The sequence below is a fragment of the Miscanthus floridulus genome, chromosome 13, assembly GCF_019320115.1.
Source record: "Miscanthus floridulus cultivar M001 chromosome 13, ASM1932011v1, whole genome shotgun sequence".
Classification (NCBI taxonomy): Eukaryota; Viridiplantae; Streptophyta; class Magnoliopsida; order Poales; family Poaceae; genus Miscanthus; species Miscanthus floridulus.
The window spans coordinates 30842521-30863088 of NC_089592.1; the positions used below are offsets into that span (position 1 = coordinate 30842521).

A 20568-nucleotide genomic window follows, 5' to 3' on the forward strand; every position below is an offset into this window, starting at 1 on the left:
CAGGCATTTTAAATTGCCTCTATATAAATGAAAGAAGTGGTCTCTAATTTTTTTTTGTATTCATGAAATGATTACGCCTGAGAAATCGCCAAAACATCTTTCATCTTGCTCCATTCAAAATAGTAAATTGTTCTAGATTTTTCCTAAGCCAAACTTCTCTAGTTTTGACCGAGTTTACAAAAAAAATGCACAAACATTTAATAAATCAAACTAGATTCATTAGATACACCATGACATATATTTTGATATTATTTTTGTTTGATATTGTAGATGGTAATATATTTTTCTATAAACTTGGTCAAAATAAGACAAGTTTGACTTGGAGTACATGCTCTATTAAAAAATGAATCAAACAATGCTGACCAATAGCAGATATATCACTATATCACACACATACATGACAAAGTGGTAAGTTAGAATGATGAGAATCATGAAGGAACTGAACAGAGTCCATTGGAACTCCATCTCACACACATACATCATGATGCTTGAAAAAAAAATGTGGTTCATATTAGCCTTTACTCTTCCTTGTTTTTGTTTTTCAGAGATGATGGTCTTTCTCACGAAGTCACCGGATTCAGAGAAGCTGGCATGCAAATGTACTTGAACTTGAAACTTCCAGTTACAAAAAGTTTGCTTAGATGCTCATGCCCACATTGTGAAAAAAAATGAATCAGGTCACATACAATTTTCATTTAACAACGGAAATATTTACAGTAAGTACAGGGGAAGAACTGGGTTCGCAGAAAAGGTAATGAGCTAAATCCTGATCGATCTATGCCAGGTAAACAGTAAACTAGAATTAGCCCTGAGACAACAGGAGGCCGAATGTCCAATACCTTGCAACCAGAGTTCAGCTCAACTGGGGGAAAAGCAAATAGGCATATATAAGTTCTTGGCCTGCCTGCACGGATTACAGGCAAGGTGTCTCAAAGCTCTCAGCTTCATTGTCTTCGTCATCATCACCCTCTGTGGTATTGGGGTTTACATTCTGAACTGTAATGACTACCTGTCTGTTTCAAATTACTAGACGTTTTGGTAGGCTAAAATAAGCTAGCAAAACGTTTAATAAATTGGAACAGAGGTAGTATTTCTTAAATTGTCATGCCTTGAGCAGAAGAAATCAACACATACTATGTTCACCGAAGCCTTTTTTCTCTCTCCTCAGTTTCCTCTTCCTCTCTCACTGACACCCACCCAAACGGGGCTATATATTTTAGCCTACTGCTGCTGCAGCTGCTGCGGGTAGTAAGCTAGATTTGGCAGAACTTACTTGACTTCTCCAAAATCTCCACTAAGACTGACGGGCAAGTTGTTTTGAGCTCTGCATACCCTTAACTTGCCACAACATCTTGTAGCCTATTAGGAGACAAGATAAACTCAAAGCAACTCTCCTTAAGCATATCACAATGGTGCTGATCAGCAAGTGCCAGCATAGCCACCACGGTGTGCACTGCAAGGTTCTTGGAGAGGATGCCTTGGCATATCATCTTCAGCCTCTCCATGGCGAACCGATCTGCCACCACAAGCAAATGACAAATCCTCTCTTTTCGGTCATGCTCATCTAGGCCGTCATCGTCAATGGCGGGCAACGCGTCCGTGTAGATGAATCCCAGCAGTGCCCTGAACAAAGACGGCTGCACGTCCTCGATGGCCAGGTGCTGCTGCTCCCCCTTGTCCCTCATCGGCCCATAGAGCTGCGCCCTGAACACCGGCGACCGCATGGCCAGCACGATCCTGTGCGCGGCGAACGTCTCCTCTCCCACATGAATCGTGACGTCCGTCCCCACTCCTTCCTCCAGCAAGCTCCCGAGACACTCCGGCAGGTCTGGTGGCGGCACCTCGACCCTCGACACGGCCGGCTCGGGGGCCGCGAAGACCCGCTGGTTTTGCGTAACGGCGACGCGGCACATGACCGAGACGCGGTCGCCGCGGAGAACAGCGAAGTCCTCCACCTTGGTCCTCGGGACGACTAATCTGGCCCACGACGGCGGCGGCGGCGATCCGTTGCCGGTGCCGGCGCCGGCGGTGCTGAGGGAGATCTGCGGCGTGGTCGGCTCCCAGCGCGTGGATCCGTCGGCCTGGTTCACGAACCCGATGGTGAAGCACGCCTTCGCGTCGGCTCCCTGGGTCATGAGATCCGCGTGGAAACAGCACTCGTCGTCGCCGCTGCTCTTGCTCTTGCCGCCGCCTGCAGGCCCGCCGCCACGGGCGTCGCCGTCGGGGAAGAACCGGAGGGACCAGTGGTAGCCGCCGACGGCGAAGGTGCCCGACCGCACGTAGCTGCCGGGGCCGACGCCCCTCAGCAGGCTGTAGCCGCAGACGTGGAAGACGTGCGTGCCCTCCACGGTCTCGATCGCGCTCGTCGACGACGTCGTGGTCACCAGCGGCGCGCGCCCTGGTGGCGGCGGCGAGGTGGGCTTCGGCTGCATCAAACCAAGATCTATTTGCGTAGTAGCAGCGTCACGGAGAGAGGGGTTCGCGATGCCGCGGCAGATGCGGAATTTTGCGGCGCTACATTTGGGAGAACTCGTCAGCCTGTTCGGCTGGGGCTGGCCAGCCAGCCCCTCTACGCGGACACTGTTTACCTGAACTGTGTTTTTCGGTTAGAATAGTATTTTCCTCTCACACAAATCAGTCAGTAATACATCTTCACGAACCAGCAACGATACGAGCCAGCCAACCGAACAGGCTGCGTGCCATCGTGCAGAGCGATGGAATCTAAGCCACACTTGCGATCTGTGTGGTGGGGCCATGCCAAGATTTGGTAACTGACTATAGAAGCATCCCGTAATTTTGATCAAAGCCATTATAATTTTTATTTTCCGAGATTTGCCATTATAATTTATCTAATAGAAAAATTGCCATTACAATGGTTGAACTCGCTCATTCTTACCATTATCGACGCATCTGGCGCTCTTGGGCCCACCTACAGGTGATGTATCTCTGGTATAGACACATTTGCCATTATAATTCAACGTTTCAGCGATACCAGCAACCTCGATTCAGGTCTCGCCGTCGGCGGCTTTGGAGACCGGCGCGGGCGTAGGCTACCGGGCGCGGCGGGCGAGCGGTCACGGGCGGTCCGTCACTGCGGTGGCGCGGCGGTTGTGGGCGTAGGTGGCATAGCGATGGCGGGCGGTCGCTGCGGAGGCAGTCATGGCAGGCGCAGCTGTCACGGGCGGGCCGTCACTGTGATGGCGCGGTAGGCGGTCGCGGCGGGCGCAACCGACAGATGCGGGTGCTGGTGTCCCAGTCATTGTTGCAGACGTAGGCAGGTGCTGCGGTGCTGGTGGCGTAGCCAGGCTCTACGGGCGTCGGTGACCAGAGGAAGCAAAGCAGAGATAGTTTTCAAAGATTTTTGTGAATAGGAAGAACACTAGAACTGGCACACCGCAGCTCCCGCCCTCCTGTGCCCGCGACAGCCTGCCGGACCGCCGCCGTCGCCCACCTTGGCCGTGCCGGACTCGAGAGCCGCTGCCGCCCGCCTAAGACCAAGCTGGCATGGAGAGGCCCCGCCACCCACCTGCGCCCCGTGCCGACCTGGAGAGGCGCCGCCACCGACCTGCGCCCGCGCCGGCCTGGAGAGGGGGCGCTCATCTGCTGCTCTAGGCATAGGAAGCTGGCGGCGGGGGAAGCTGCCTCGCCGGTGACCGCGCACGGATAGATGTGGCGTAGCTCGTCTGTGGCCGGGGATGCACGACCTCCACCGGCGAGGAAGCAGAGAGCACGAGCAGAGGAGGCACGGGGTCGCCATCTCGTCGTCGGCACTGAGGAGGCCGTGCTCCTGTGCGTGCTCCAGGTGCCGCCATGTTCGTCGCCGGCACCAGGCGCGGCCATCAACCTGTAGACTGTGGCCTTGGCTGCCTCGCCCCCACTTTCCCCTGCGTCCTGTTCGCCGCCGCCATGGACCCCATTGTCGGCCATGACCGGAGCTTGAGAGGGAGGAAGGGACAGAGGACGAAGAAATAGATGGGGCAAAAATGTCATTCCCGTGGCCGATCCATGCTGTTAGGTCGAGTTCGCGTGCCACATCAGAGATAATGGTAAGAATGTATCAAATGTTTCCTCTCCGATGGCAAATATGTATTGGCAATTTTAAGAGTGAGACCTGAAGAGGTGCAATCCGTTATAATGGTAAAAGTTAAATATCCCCCGAATCGAGGTTGGTAGAGTTCGTCGCGTTGCATTGGTTTATGGCCAAGATGGCCTTATCCTTTTGTCCACAGGGGCAATTTGGTCTATACCAAAATACAGCGGGAATACGGGACCTGCAGGTGGGCCCAAGGGCGCTAGGTACGTCTATAATGGCAATTATCAACGAGTTCAACAATTATAATGACAAATTTCCTATTAGATGAATTGTAATGGCAAATCTCCAAAACATGAAAATTGTAATGGCTTCAATCAAAATATCCCTTGTATATGCTCCAAAGAAAAGCTCCTATTTGGTTGTCTATCTGCATAGACGGATCACGCCCGCATCGCCTGCTAGCGAAAGGGACCTCGCCCACGCCGCCCTCGTCCTCATCATCGGCTCGCTCTGCGGTGTATGCATGCTGCGGGCTCCAGCTCACGGGGAGGATCCCGTCCTCCCCCATGTTGCCCATCTCGCACCGCGTGGCCCTGCTCGCGGGACAGATCCTGGATCCCGCCCTCCCTTGCGCCGCCCTAGCTCGCACCGTGTGCCCCTGCTCGTGGGACGGATCGCACACTCTCCGTGCCGCCCTAGCCCGTACTCGCACCTCCCATTGCAGTCGCGCTCCATCCGCCTACCTCGGACCCTACCAGGTCAGTGACGTCAACGAGCTCCACACTGGTGACCTCCGCGCCACTCTATAGCATTGAGCCCCACGCTGGCATCGAGCTCCGCATCGACGAGCCTCCATTTTCGTCCAAGCAGCAAGTAGATATTGCGCTTAAAAGCGCATGTTGCAAACGTCTGTTTCAAGTGTTTCAGAGTTATGTTGCAAGTGTTTCATATGGATGTTGCAAAAGTAGATCCAGATATTGCAAATGTTGTAATGGTTGTACACGTATGTTGCAAGGCCCAATGTTTCATCTGTTTTTTCAGATGTACGTTATAAGTGTGTTTATCTAGATGTTGCATATGTTTAACACATATATTTGCAAGTGTTTTATCGTGATGTTACGTATGTTTTTGCAATGGTTTCAAGTGTTTTCAGGTATTTTTTCCAAGTGTTTCAGATGTATGCTTCAAGTGTTTCATGTGCCGTCAGACGTATGTTGCAAATGTTGCTTCTGAATATTTCAAAAGTAGATCGGGTGTTGCATCTCCCTTCTCGCCTTCTGTTGCCTCGTCTTGGTGTCCTATCCTCCTTCCCAGTGCCGGCTGGGCATCCGTCACCTTCTCCCTCTCTTCTCGAAGCTGGTGATATTCGCGACGGCGTGGGCCCCACATAGGCGCGTGAAACGGCATGAAAAAATGATTGCAAGCGCGAGCGTTCAGACGCCCCGTCCGTCAGGACATCCGAGCGCTAGCAAGGCCTATACTCAAGGGGAGCCTTCAAACACCTCATTTTTTCCCATATTTATACAAACAATAATGAGACTTGCTAAAATCTAGGTGCCTAAATTTTAGCTTCCTTTCAGGCAAACGATATTGCATATTTTTCCCCTAAAATTGTAGTTTTAGTTAGTTGTAATTTATGTAGCCATAATCTACAATTTTGGGGTCCAAGAATAAAAGGCTCGTTAGACAAAACCCTAAACCCGACAAAATCTTATTTGTGTTGGCACAAAGAGAATTAACAATTACTTCTATAGTTAGACAAGGACAGAAATTTGATACATTATAATATAAAGACAAATAACAAATCACAAAAGTAACAATTTACTTGTATTAGTTGGTTGTACAAGAGTGTTGCCTGCAATCATCTTAAAATTCAGGCACCTGAACAACAATCTATCCAACACGCTCGAGCGTGCAACTCCGTCCCCTGATCACCCATCTCCCCCGTCTTTCTCTCAAATTTGGTGTAAGTTTAAGGCCCCCATTAGAACGCAAGAACTTCACAAGAATCATATAGAAATTTCACAGGATTTATTTCATTTTCATAGAAAAATATAGGAAACATGAATATTTTGTGCGTTCCAAAGGGGCCTAAAGCGTCTTCCATCAATGCAATTTTCTGTAGCAGCATACTTTTTGTCAGAAAAAATGTATTTCACTGTTAAATATAGAATCAAAATATTTAAATAGGGCATATTGTTATATTTTTTGCAATTAATGCAATAATCGAAGACCAATATTGCCTCTATTTAATGTTTAAAAAATATGACATGTGAAAATTTCAATTTAAATTCGAACTATGACATCTACATATCTAATTATGAATTGCTGTTGAATGTTATGCAACCAAAGATTTATACTCAAAATGTTGTGGTGCCAAAATAGATAGTGTTACTATAGAACAGAAGATAAAAAGGAAAGATAGGAGTGCACAGATGAGGCAAACGATTGAGTGCCATACTTTTCTTTTGTCCCCTAATCTAATTCAGATATAGCCCTCAAATGCAGATATATACAGAGAATAGATGGCAAAACCATTGGAAATTGCCCTAAAGCTTATATTGATTCTCTATGTGCCATGAGAATTACTGACCTCCTTTTGACCCTCGCTCTTTAATTTGAAATTTGCATTTCCTTAGCTTCCACTCTTTAAATTTTGGTATTTGCAGGCCAATTAAGGCTCTCCACTAGACATTCGATATATAGCTAGGTAGCTACATCATGACAGCGTCAATGTCGACGAAGGCCATGGTAAGGTCGGTAGCACCGTTGGGCATGAGCGAGTGTGGCAGTGGTGTCAGCCTGTTTGGGAGGCCGTAAACGATCGTGGATTATTTACTGCTGGTTGGTTTTGTGTGAGAGAAAAACACTGTTCCCGGCTGAAAATTTACGATTGTTTACGAGCAAGCGAACATGCAAGGATAATGGAGGACAGACGATGCTAACATAGATGATTTTATGGATGAACCTTTCTATTTTTCGCCTGAAGAAAGCCCGCGAGTCATAGATCCACAAGGCTGACAAAGGCAGGTCATGTAAGGTTGAAGTAGATTTAGAGTTTCTTTGGTATGACTTTTCATCTCTGACTTCTTGCAATGGTTGCCGTGGAGTCTTACCAAACTGCCATAAAAAAAGGGCGTGGCTAGCGTCCAGACGTCTAGACGGAGGCGCGCGTCTAGACACCCATGCAACCCAACCCCGCCCCCCCCCCCCCCCCCCCGTCCGCCTTCGCGCACACCCCATAAGTGCGCTCCGCCCCTGTCTCTACAGTCCACCGATCCCAGTCCTTCCCGGACTCCCTTCCCTCTCTCCGACTCTCCACGCGGGTGACACACAGGAGCCGGGATGAGCGGCTAAGGACAATCACGCCCCCAGCGCGTCCCGACCGGTAGCACCCCTGTCGCCGGCACCCAGCACCCCCGCCTGTCCGTCGGCCCCTTGGCGTGCCACGTGCCCTGTCCACCGGCCCTCGGTTCGTCCCCAAACGAACAACATAAAACACTTGCAACATGAATGCAACATAAGAATATAAACAAATGAAATAGTTTAAAGAAAAAAACAGATGAAACATTTGGAACATGCTCTTGCAACATGTGTATGAAACACACGAAAAATTCAAAATAAAAACACTTGCAACTTGCAACATGAAACCACCTGCTGTAACATCAGACTAAAACAGCTGAAACATTTGAAACATATTGTTGCAACATATACAACATCCAGATAAAAAACGATTGCAACATACATCTGGAAAAGAGATGAAACATTTTGAGCAAACACTTGCAACATGTCTCTGAAACACTTGCAACATATGCAACATACGCAACATCGCCTAATCTACTTTTGCAACATCAAGATGAACAATTGCAATATACATCTGAAACGCCTGAAACACTTGAAACATACATATACAACGTAGGGGGGAAGGACGGGTTGGTCAATTCCGGCCGTCGGGGTGGGAGCCGGCGGCGAGCCGCAGCACACGAGCACCACCAGCGCCGCCCACGCTTATGGGTGCTCTTAGCTCGGCCGGAGAAGACATGAGGCGTCGCGACACGTGCGCCACAGCGGCCTTGGCGGGTCAACAGTGCGCGCGACGGCGATGGGAGACGGATGGATGAACGAAGAGGGAGCGAGCGGCACAAGTGACTAGGACGGGCGTGGGGCGTGGGGCGTGGGGGGGAGTATATGACGCGGCAGCCGACGAGCGCGCGGTGGGGGAAGAGACGTGGATGAATGAGTGGTCACACTACTGCGTCGGGTGTCGGGCGAATAAGGATGAACGAGTGGGGATTTGTTTTTCCTGTTTCTGAGTGAGATGGGGCCCACTCCTGCGGAGCCGCGCACCTGCGTCCAGACGAGTATCACGGATAGATGCCCTGTACCATGAATTACCTTTAAAAAAACGGCTCATTGCAAGGAACCCAGAGCAGTTGGAGCTCAAAAAATGCAGCTTCTACTTGCTCCTCATAAATTTCACTCAAATTATTACAAAATTGTCATTAAATCTTGTTTTTGCTAAATATTTTACAAAATAATTGTATTAGGCAGGCGACACCACACGTAGAAAAAATATTCATAAGAGAATCGTTGACAGAGGTGCGAAACAAATCATCGCTCGCCTAGCTCCCTTCGTGCGAAACAAATCCCGACGCCTCCGCCGCTTCCCTCGGCTTCCTCTGCCACGCGCCCATGCGGCCTGGACTAGGCGCGACGGACGACCTCGCATGATTCGCCCCGCCCCGCGTGCTATCTCTCTGTCCCGCAGAACCGTCGTCCGCCCGCGTACGCCGCCCCAGCTCCGCAGCTTGCCCCGCGTGCGTGAAACAAAAGCAGACGGCGAAGGCGGAGCAGCGACCCAGCAGTGGAGGCGCCTCCTCCTCGCCCTCGCCCGCCGTCCTCTATTTTGCTAGAAAAAAATCCAACACCGATCTTTCTTCGGCGTCCCTCACCTCACGAAACGAGCAACGCGATCCACCTCTTCGTCTTCCTCCGCCGTGGCCACGCGGGCGCGGGCGCGCGGCGATACCTCCACTCGAGGCCTACTCCACCTCCACCTCCTGTCCTCCACACCATGGGCGGCCCCACATCAGTCATCAAGGATGGGATCTCCCTCTCCGGCGGAGGCGAAGGAGCATCCGGATCTGGCGAAGTACGATCGGATGCTGCGAAGGGAGGAGTGGATCCGGCACTTGGTTTGTCGATGAGGACTCGGAGGCAGCGGGCGCAACGCAGGAGCGAGCACACGTCAACAACCACTGTGACGTCAACGCGCAGGTTAGCGGCGGAGCACAGAGGCTGTTGTCCGCCTGCCAACAGTCCGACGACCTTGAGCTGTTGCTCAAAGGTTCGATTCTCCCCGGCCCTGCTTGTTGGATTAAATTATTTGCTTCTTGTCGTCATCTTCAGTGTTTCTCCTGCGGTTGATATGGGCATATGAAACTTGGTGCAGAGGGTGGTAGGGGATCTCCATTCTCAAGCAATTTCGCTACTAGCTGATTACTTTTAGGAGGAATTCCTTGAATCTCACCTGAAAAGGATCACTATCTCTGCAAAAGGAAACGAGGCATATCATCAATTTCTTTTCTTTCTTTCTTTACTGACCCGGAATCCTGTCATTTGCATAGCTGGTTTTCATGTGTAGTAAACAAGTTAGAAGCTAGAACCTTGTCCAAACCTGCTTGCATATGTTGCTAACGATCCAGCTCCAGATAATATGTTGTGAAATGTGTATCCTATTTTCTTAAGATGAATGTTTATTACTCTGCCATATTCTATAAGTTTGCATAGTTCCATTAGTATTCTTGATCAAATGGATCCTGAGATTGGTCGGCAAATTTCAGAACACGCTGCACGAATTCATAGATATTGCACTGATGATGGAGGTAGCTTTGCTGTTTTACAGTCGAATATATTTGTTTTTAATTCTTCCATTCTTTTTCATCTGCTTAATAAAAGACAACCTCATAAACTGTAGGATCAAGAGGTATCTTTATAAAGAGGGATATGCTGAAGAAGATGACGGTTATGCTAATGCAGCCATTTCTTGTTGAGTATTGCTCCATGGTCAGGATAGAAGAGGCAAGAAAGCCAAGCAAGACAGGCTAATTGTCAATTTTCTAAAGAAATATATTCATTATGCGAAGAACCTTATTCAACCGAAGCTTACTGATGAGGTAACCTTTTCCAATCCTACATAAAGAGCCATACAAAGTTGGCGGAGATATTATTTTCTATTGTGCATTAACATACCATGCTTTCCTCACCAAGGTGGGGGCTGCTTTCTTCCTCTACAATACACTTCTGTATTTCAATGTTTCCTTTTTTTCACTGCGGTGCATATTTGTTGATCTATTTGCCTTTGTTACCAATGACATTAAAAATATCTTGGGCTTTTATTAACTATGTCCATGCAATTTTATTGATTTAGGAGAGGATAGACAAATTGTTGTATGATCTCTTGAAGCTTTTCTGGGTGATTTTTTGAAGTCTTCTCATCAACAAAGTAATGTCAAAATTTGCAGTGCTGCCACAGAAGAACTGTATGCAACACAATTAGCGAAGCTCCATGAAATGGGTTTCTTGACACACGAGAGAACATCCGAGCCTTGGCCGCTACCGCTAGAAATGTTCATGCTGCAGTGGAGCGAATTCTTGGAAACATGGGCCATAAAATATGATGATGATAATTGTACTCTGATGTAGTTGGCATTGTGAGATCATGTCTGGTTCATTGGTTTTACAATTGCGATTGAGAGGTGACATCTAGATTCTGTGTTCAAGGACGACTAAAGAGTCTACCAGCGGAACCTTTCATATACATGTGATCCGGTGTCATGGTTAAAATTGTTGTTGTTGGTACATTGGGTTGCTTTACATTCATATTGATCTTTTGCAATCTTATGTACATGGACAATGTCTTTTGTACAAGCAGGTGGGGGAGGGAATATGTGGTGCAAACCATGAGAACCCAAAAAAGCTGTATTTCGATTGCTCAAAAAAAAAAAGAGATGCATCCATATCCCAAAGATGTCTTTTGTTTCAAGAGTTGGGATTACCTCAAATTTTTTTTAAAAAAAATACGAGAATAATAAATTCAGTGATTTTTGTCATTTTATATGAATTTTTTATAAAACGAGATTGAGTTCTAACTTTTATGACAAAAGTACATCTATGTTTTTTTGAACATGCATCACTTCAATTTTTTGAAGCCACAGAAATATGTTTTGATTGAATCTTTAAGAGAGTACTTCAAATTTGATAGAATTAATTTTTGACTTAATATAACCGTAGCGTTAGCACGGTGAAATAAATGTTATTTTAATATTGGTATTTAATTTTATAATATTATTATTTTATCGTACAATTTATGTATTTTTAATATAAAATATTAACTATCCTGTAGCAACGCACGTGTACAAACCTAATATATAAATTAATGTCACCGCTCCTCCCGTCCTCCGCAACCCAAGAGGACGTAGGTTGGCGCTGACAGAGAGGGACGTCACGTGGGGAAAAGAGAGACGGGCACGATTGCCTGGTCCAAAGGGTTTCACCTATCGGTGCTTCTTAAAACAGATCACCATCGGTGGAGTCGTGAGATGAAGGCCGTGTTTAGATGGCCACTGAATCGGCGCCGCCGAATTCAGTTGGTGCACTGTAGCTACTGTAGCGTTTTGTTTTTATTTGGTAATAATTGTTCAATCGTTGACTAATTAGGCTTAAAATGTTCGTCTCGCAAAGTACAACCAAACTGTGCAATTAGTTTTTGATTTCGTCAACATTTAGTACTCCATGCATGTACCGCAAATTTGATGTGATGAGGAATCTTCTTTTTATATAGTGTCAAATTCTGGATTTTGAAGGAACTAAACATGGCCGAAAGATTACTAGTACTAGTGACCCTCTTCTATGTGCATCTGCATGGAAAAAGTTACTAGAAGTACTCGATAAGTATATAGAAACAAAAGAGGACGGGAAATTAGCCGATGTGGCCGCATGGCACCACAGTACTACTGTATATATTATTTCTTTGATGGGGGAATGCAGGAACGTGCGGTAGATTAATTACACACTAATTGTACTTCCATGGACAGAGGGAGGAGGGGTTACTTTTTCTCATCGATGACAAAATGCAAGGCAGAGGACACTATTTTAACCAGTCTGTCAGTCCCAAAGCCCAATGCTGGCAAAGTAAACAGTCGCAATGTGAAAAGAATGCTTGAAAGTACCGTTCGCGGATTCGGTGGGAGAGAAAAAAAACCGTTCGCTCAAGCGAACAGGTCGGGCTTTGTGCTGGGTGGTGCTGGTGGTCAGGGTGGAGACTTGTGGAGCGCGGGGCCAGACGACGAAACGCCGGAACACGCGCGCACTGTGCTCAACTGCTACCTGACTCTCTCTGACGGCCGACGCGTGCCGTGCTCTGCTAGTGCTTGCTTGGTCGTGGGCCGTGGCCGCCGGTGTGTACTGTACGAGTCCACATCCACACCGCACGCCACGCCGCCTTGGCTGTTCCGCGGTTGCGTTGCATATATTTAGCCCGCGCCAGCTTGGGTTCCCAATCCAACTCCAATTGCAGATTTGCAGTCTAGTCAACTCGCTCCTCCGGCTCCAGGAAGGGAGGGGAGAGAGAGACCCACAGAGGGAGGGTGTGTGTAGCAGAGCAGAGCAACCATGGACGACGCAGAGAGATCCCTGCAGGCGCCCGAGAGCTCCGTCGACTGGCGCGGCCGCCCGTGCCGGCAGCGCCACGGCGGCATGCGCGCCGCCGTCTTCATCCTAGGTCCGTTTCTGCTGGCTCTTGCTTGCTCCTCTCGCCGACGACCGACCGACCGTACCAATGCGATATACTCTTGCATCTCTCCATGCATATGCAGTGTTCCAGGCGTCGCAGACGATGGCGCTGGCGGCGGTGGGGAGCAACCTGATCACCTTCGTCTTCGGGGAGCTGCACTTCCCGCTGTCGCAGGCCGCCAACGTGGTGACCAACTTCGTCGGCACCGTCTTCATCCTCTCCCCGCTCGGCGGCTTCCTCTCCGACTCCTACGCCGGCTGCTTCCGGACGCTGCTACCGTTCGCCGCCGTCGAGCTCGCGGTGCAGTACTACTACATCCTCCTCTTTACCTCCTCTCAACACTAGTGGTCCTTCTCCTTCCTTCCTTCTCGTCGTCCCTCTCCTTCTTCGTCGTTGATGGATTGGACAGTAGTAGTCGTACTCCTATCCTATTCCTATTGTTGCATCACTCTCACGCGGACTGGACGACATGGACCAGCCAGCCAGCTGCTCTTTTTTGCTCCTTTGTTTTTGACCCGCCTTTTCATGTTCGTGGCAAGGGATATGAACTGAAACATGAGAACATGGTAGGGTCATGGGCATGGATGATGGATGCATGGGCCGGAAAAGACGCCCATCACCATGACCGACAAAGCTTCCATTTTTTTTTAAACACACACAGACACACAAAAAAAAAACCCAAAAGTCGCTGGTTGCAGCAACGAGCTCGCAGCCGCTCACATGCTTGCTTGCACACTGCTGAACAGGATACCAGGATACCACCAGATGACCAGACTATAGTTTTCACTACAGTAGTTTGCACGAAAGCAAGTGCGGGGACCGGGAGGGCGAGTTGAGCATTTTTGGGAGTTTGGATCCATCAGCACCAATCCTTCTCCTCTTCTTTAATCACATCAAGAAAAAAAGAAGCACCAATCCTTCTCCTTCAAATGAGTGCTCAGTTCAGTCTTCAGTGCAAAGAGATCTCCAGTTCTTTTCCTTAGAGAGAGAGGGGCTGTGTCTGGACCAGGGTTAAAGTTTAGTAGCTATGAGAACTAAATATGAACTAATTATAAAACTAATTACATAGAAAGAGTAGACTAGCTAGTGAGACGAATCTATTAAACCTAATTAATTCATAATTAGCAAATGCTTTTTTCCTTTGGGCAAAAGATTCGTCTGCAGTTCAAATCGGCTGAACGGGATTCCGACAGGAACATTGGGATTCACGAGGTGTGTGGTTCATCTGGAATTCTGGATCTGGCAACCCCCTTCGGCCCTTCCCTCTCCTGCTGTCCTGCAAAAGTTTTTGCAACCAGTGTGTTGTGTCATTGTGTGCCTGTTGGCTAGCTTTTGCGTGTGGGTACTGACTGGTTTGGCGGATGGCATTGATGTTTTCCATGCTGGGGGCCCTGGGGCTAAAAGGATATGTTGGTATCATTGACCTGTTCGGCGGTAGTAATAATAGGGCCAAGTTTAGATCCGAATTTTTTTTTTTTGCAAAATGCAACTGTAGCGTTTCTCGTTGTTATTTAGTAATTAGTGTCCAATCATAGTCTAATTAGACTTAAAAGATTTATTTCGTGGATTTCGTCTAAACTGTGTAATTAGTTTTATTTTTTATTTATATTTAATGCTTCATGCATGTGTCTAAAGATTCGATGTGACAGAAAATCTTAAAAAATTTGGCAAAATAAAGTGGAACTACACAAGGCCTAGTTTTCATCGCTGGAGCCAAATCGTTGCATCATTGAGATGCACTTCTAATTTTCCAAAAAAAAAAATCTATCTACTACAGTAAGCGCGCAATAATCCACTTTATCTACTCAAACTATTTTGATTGTTCCAGTTCATCTATAAGCCTGTTTGCTTGTTGATTTTAGTCATGACTTATCAGCCATGGTACAGTATTTTCTCTCGCACCAAACCAACACCACCAGGCTGTATGTCAAATGAGATAGTTTTTTTTTTGTTTCTGTTCTCCAACCACAAGCTGAATTTCAAATTCAGATTTTGAGGGGAGACAAATTAGATGACATCGTTTTAATTGTTCGCTTGAACTTATCAACCTGCCTTATTAGCCATAGCACGGTGTTTTTTTTTCTCATAATAAATCAGCTTTAGCCGACTTATCAGCCGTAGAAACCATCAGCCGAACAAGTTGAACAACACGTGAAATAATTTTTTTTTATAATTATTTCCATAGTTTCAGACCATAATAATATTAAATTACAGATCCATACTACTGAAATGAAGTTGAGCAATTCTACTATCTCTGCCCACAAAGATGCAATTCTGAATTTGGACCGAGACAAGCTTATCGAAGTTTTTAGAAAAATATTACTAACAGTTATAAATTTAAACAAATATACTAAAATGTATTTTACAATTAATTTAAGAATGCTAATTCAGTATAAGAAATGTTAACAACGTTTTATATAGACTTCATTAAACTTAAAACCGTTCAATTTTATTTTAACGGGAGGACGAAGGAGTACGTGCCTTCATCCAAACACGCAACACATTTAAGTTCCGGTTGGTTTGAGCTGGCTGGTACTGGTTTGGTATGAGAGAAAAATATTATTGGCTAGCTAGTTTAGACTGGCTGAAACCAACAAGTGAACAAGCTGATGTGCCGTAGAGTATGCTGCATTTTCCCAAGATTTTTTTAGCTACTGGGTACAGTTCATTCACTGTGGCCTGTGGTGGGTAGGGTAGGACCGGTGATACCGTGCTATTGTTTGAGCTGTGACTTGTGAGGTGGGTGGGCCGTACTGGATGACCGGTACGGTGGTAGGGTTTTCCATTGGATCTCATATCTCATATTTTATTTATGGCGATCTACCTAATAATTTGAACTTTTGCCTTTGAACTTTTCCCCGGCTACGAAGAATCTATCACGGTCATAGGAATTTAGGATCTTTGGAAGAACTGTTGCAGATTCATGAGTATTTGCTGTCCTCTCGATCAGGATATATATTCAGGCCCGTTTAGTTCCATCTAAAAACCAAAATTTTTTGCGTAGTACTCGTCACATCGAATCTTGTGGCACATATATGGAGTACTAAATGTAGACGAAAAAAAAACTAATTACACAGTTAGTTGAGAAATCGTGAGACGAATCTTTTAAGTCTAAATAGTCTATAATTAGACAATTTTTGCCAAATAAAAACGAAAGTGCTACAGTAGCCAAAAACCAAAAAATTTCGAAACTAAACGGAGTATCAGAGCAGAAAAGGACCTCATCTGTTTTGCAGTACTCTAATAATGGTTGCAAAATTTTGGCAATGCGAAGTGATAAAGCCCATTTTTTGTCGTGTGTTTTACCAGGGCCTGGTATTACTGGCGGTACAAGCACATCTGCCACAGCTCAAGTCGCCGCCGTGTAACATGCTGACCATGGCCGGCAGCTGCGAGCGGGCCAGCGGGTTCAAGGCCGCCATCTTCTTCGTGGCGCTGTACCTGGTGGCGCTCGGCACCGGCTGCGTGATGCCCAACATGACGACGTACGGCGGCGACCAGTTCGGCGGCGCGGTGGAGAAGGACGCCAGCAAGAGGCTCTCCACCTACTTCAACCTCTCCTACTTCGGCTACTGCGTCGCCGAGGTCGTCGCGCTCACGGCCGTGGTCTGGGCGCAGACGCGCTTCGGGATGGCCATCGGCTTCGGCCTCGCCGCTGCCGCCTTGGGCGCCGGGCTCGTCACCCTCGTCTCCGGCGCGGTGTTGTACCGGAACAAGCCTCCCCGGGGCAGCGTCATCTTTACACCCATTGCAAGGGTGAGAAGAAAAGAACTTGATTCACAAAACCCTCCAATGCAAGTTCATACACATGTTCCACTCATTGCCAAATACGGTTGCCTGACTGCAATTATAAAATTCGTCAGGTTTTCGTCGCTGCGTTCAGCAAGAGGAAGCAAATCTGCCCTTCCGGCTCCTCCAATCCTGCCCACACTGCAGCCGGAGATCCGGCGGTCGTCGACGGCAGCGACTTCCGCCACGCCAACAAGTTCAGGTCAACATCTAGCTTGTGCACCATCCACGTTCAGTATTCAGACACCTGACCTGACCAAAGTGAGAGAAAAAAAAAATGAAAACTTTGGCAGGTTCTTGGACAAGGCGTGCATCAGGGACGCGGCGGACACGGTGCCAGAGAGCGAGTGGCGGCTCTGCACGGCGGCCGAGGTGCAGCAGACCAAGACACTCCTGGCCGTTCTGCCCATCGTGGCGTGCACTGTCGTCACCAACACCGTGCTCGCGCAGCTGCAGACGTTCTCGGTGCAGCAGGGCAGCGTCATGGACACCAGGCTGGCGCCGGGCTCCTCCTCCTCCTTCCGCATCCCGCCGGCGTCGCTGCAGGCCATCCCCTACGCCATGCTGCTGGCGCTCGTCCCGGCCTACGAGCTCCTCCTCGTGCCGCTCACGCGGAGGCTCACGGGCACGCGGTCCGGGATCACCCCCCTCCAGCGCATCGGCGTCGGCCTCTGCCTCGTCGCGCTGTCCATGGCCTCCGCCGCGGCCGTCGAGCACAGGCGCCGGGACGCCGCCGTGTCGTCCGGAGGAGGACACCAGCTGTCCGTGCTCTGGCTCGTGCCGCAGTTCTTCGTCTTCGGCGTGTCGGAGCTGTTCACCAACGTGGGGCTCATGGAGTTCTTCTACAAGCAGGCGGCGGCCGCCGGGGCGATGCAGATGCAGGCCTTCTTCATGGCCTTCTTCTACTGCTCCTTCTCGTTCGGGTTCTTCCTCAGCTCCGTGCTCGTCTCGCTGGTGAACAGGATCACGGCGAGGGGCGGCCGCCGTGGCTGGCTCGGCGACAATGACCTTAACAAGGACAGGCTCGACCTGTTCTACTGGGTGCTCGCCGCGCTCAGCGTGCTCAACTTCTTCTGCTACCTATTGTGTGCGAGGTGGTACAATTCTGGTGCCGGCGGCTCTGAGTCTGATGAAGCTGCCCCCGGCGAGGTCGCCTCTGAGGAGGAAGACGATGGCAAGGGGCTCATCTGACAACACCGGAACGAGCATGATACTGAAAACTGATGTATATGGTAACACAGATGTGCAATCATTCAACGCACACCCCTTTTTTTCTTACAAAAGCATATATACAAGGTCTCCTATTGGGGTTGATTAAAACCCACTGAGTTCTGCGAGCACCACAGAATTCGGGGCATTGGTGGCGCATTTGCGTGTCGAAACGTCGCGTCGCGCTACATCTTTTGCAAAAAAACCCTCTAGATTTTCAGAAACCAACCCGTGGTCCAGATCTCCCGATGTTCATCGGCCTCGCTCCCGCATGGGCTGGGTGTCGGCTGAAACCCTAGCTTCCCTCATCTCTTCCCTCTTCTCGCCTCCACTTGCAGTGACGGAGGATCTCATGGATCTGCGGGGACCTCCCATCCCCTCGCGGTGACGGGGCAGCGCACGGATTTGCGAGGACCTCCTCACCCCTCTGCTCATGCCGACGGCATAGATCTACGGGTCGGTGGCATCTCTCTCGTCTGTTTCTCGGTCTCCCTTTCCTCTCTCCCTCCTTATCGTCGCCGCCGGCGCCTCCATACCCTCTCCTCGGCATGCCGCCTCCATACCCTCTCCTCGGCGTGCCGCCTCCATGCCTCTCCCCACCTCTCCCTCTCCTCCTCGCATAGCCTCCATGCCGGCACGAGCAGAATGTTGCTTTATCAAGACAAGGTGAGCTCCTCCGCCTCCGGATCTGGTGTAGTCGCCTCGATTCACGCCCCGATCTGTGAAGGGAGGAGTGTGGTGCCGTGGAACTCGAGCCCTCGACGGCTCCATCTCGCCCCATGGGCTAAGACAGTCCAAACACATGAAGACCAATAGCTTCGTCGCTCCCACCGGATCTGCTAGCTCCCCGGCCATCATGTTGGAGCGTTCCTGCTTCCACCGGATCTGCGAGTTCCTCATCATGTGGGAGCAGAGATCGGAGAGGAGGCGGCGTCTAGCTAGGGTGGCTCGCAGATCTCAGCCATTTAGCAGCTGCATTGAGCACTCTGACACACGCTGGAGTGGTGGACTCTGTAGGCAACAGTGAGCTGCAGCGGGTTCATCCCACTCATCAGGTTCTGTGAATTGGTTTGGTTTGGGGATTCGTCAATTCACAGACTCCCTGATTTCTTATCCGTTTCTTAGTTGATTCAGGCAGCAGTGGGAGCAAGTGAATGTAGTTTCTTAGTTGATTCATGTAGTAGTGGGAGCAAGTGAATGTAGTGGGGAGAGGGGGTTTAGAGAAGTGGTAAGATTTCATGACAATTCCTAAGTTAAAATTAAAATTAGTAGATGAGAGTGCTACACTATTGAAATGTTACTCGTTGAGAGTGGAATCCACAATAATGCCATATAGTCATTGCTCTCTTGTTTGTCGTATTAACAGCTTTGCCCATGTTAGTTATGACAATAATTCAGCTATGCAATTCTGCAATCACTTATCATGTATATTACACCCATTGTTTTGTTGTGCTCTTTATTGACATTGATCATACGCTTGGTCCTGGAGGATTTGTATTTAGATCTGATTTACTTGCAAACAAGTGTATGCGACCAACTTGGATTTTTGTTTAAAAATTTATCAAGTCCTTTGCTGGTTCCGCCCATGTCATGTAACTTGTGAAATAGTTGGTTTTATATTGTTGTGCATTGTGCTTCTGCAGCACACCATGAAGGGATGTTTGTTTCATGATATACTTCATTTCTTAAAGAAAGTAATTGTTCTGTATATTCCAGGAGTGCCGACACCAGTTTAAGTATGTATCACTCGATGTGTGAACTTCCATCAAATTCTGGTAAAACACTTCGGAGTTATGCGACCATATTTTTGTTCTTTGGCATATTTGCTTTATAGCATTCACAGGTTTTATCTGCTCGCAATGCTGGTGCAAAAGTTGTCAAGATTTCATAACTACACAACTACTTCTCATATGCATAGATTTCATGACTACAAAGATACTTCTCATAGGCATGTTTACTTCAACAATAAGTTAAAATAACACAACAACAGATGTTCTTTTGTTCGGATTGAAAAAAGAACAATTTAATCTGTAGTTCTGATCCCCTAATAAGTAGTCAGATGTAGTTTGTGTTTCTATGGCACCTATAACACTATACCTACAGATTGCAATATGACTATTTACTAGTGTGCTAATGTTAAGATGTAATTCAAATCTGCAAGGCAAAGCTTAGTATATTAATCATTTTCTAATTTTATTTTTTTCTTCTTTAGTTGTGCTATTCACTATTTACTTATTTTCATTTGCTACCAAGACATGTAAGCAGATCATGTAGGTGCAGGATCATGAACATTTATTTACTTGGTAAGTAATGATTTTGAGAAAATACTTAATCACCAAAACTCCAAAAGAGGGGAGAGCAATTACATGACAGATTTATTGCTTAGAGTTATGATCTAGATGTTCCAATAGCTCGTAACTTTATTGCCCTATCATAATCTATGCACTTATGCCATATTTTTTCATTTACAGACCTGTCCATGATACCTAATCACCTAAAGAGGAAGGCCACATCTCTTTTACCTCTATTGGTTGCACCTAGCTTTTCTATGTGTATTTGCTCAACTGCTGATCGATGTGAGATGTTAAGCATCAAGGGAACTTGCCACTATGATGATCGACTCTGTCTTTTGCAAACCTCATGGCTGTGAACTGTGTAGCTTGCTATTCTAAGCTACCAGCTCTAACACCCTAAAATTTGCTCCTTTTTAAATAGATGTAAATGGAATTAGTTTTGAATTTTT

General features: G+C 47.8%; 2 protein-coding genes and 1 long non-coding RNA gene across 4 annotated transcripts; 2 read left to right on the forward strand and 1 right to left on the reverse strand.

The window, feature by feature from the left end:
- Positions 1 to 614: 614 nt before the first annotated feature.
- On the reverse strand, positions 615 to 2524 carry LOC136501506 (BTB/POZ and MATH domain-containing protein 1-like). The gene has a single exon (XM_066497034.1). The coding sequence runs from the start codon at positions 2430 to 2432 to the stop codon at positions 1335 to 1337; it is 1098 nt and encodes a 365-aa protein (XP_066353131.1). The 5' UTR covers positions 2433 to 2524; the 3' UTR covers positions 615 to 1334.
- A 6145-nt stretch (positions 2525 to 8669) lies between these two features.
- Positions 8670 to 11030, forward strand: LOC136501435 (uncharacterized). 2 transcript variants are annotated; one of them, XR_010770271.1, is made up of 4 exons: positions 8670 to 9380; positions 9486 to 9918; positions 10011 to 10209; positions 10464 to 11030. It is a non-coding gene; the product is annotated as an uncharacterized lncRNA (long non-coding RNA). The 2 variants fall into 2 exon arrangements; XR_010770270.1 differs by having other exon boundaries at positions 10558 to 11026.
- Positions 11031 to 12480: 1450 nt separating this feature from the next.
- Positions 12481 to 17930, forward strand: LOC136501431 (protein NRT1/ PTR FAMILY 4.3-like). The gene is made up of 5 exons (XM_066496961.1): positions 12481 to 12815; positions 12910 to 13127; positions 16137 to 16583; positions 16691 to 16818; positions 16910 to 17930. Exons 1-5 carry the CDS (start codon positions 12707 to 12709, stop codon positions 17805 to 17807), a joined length of 1800 nt encoding a protein of 599 aa, XP_066353058.1. The 5' UTR covers positions 12481 to 12706; the 3' UTR covers positions 17808 to 17930.
- The last annotated feature ends 2638 nt before the right edge of the window (positions 17931 to 20568 follow it).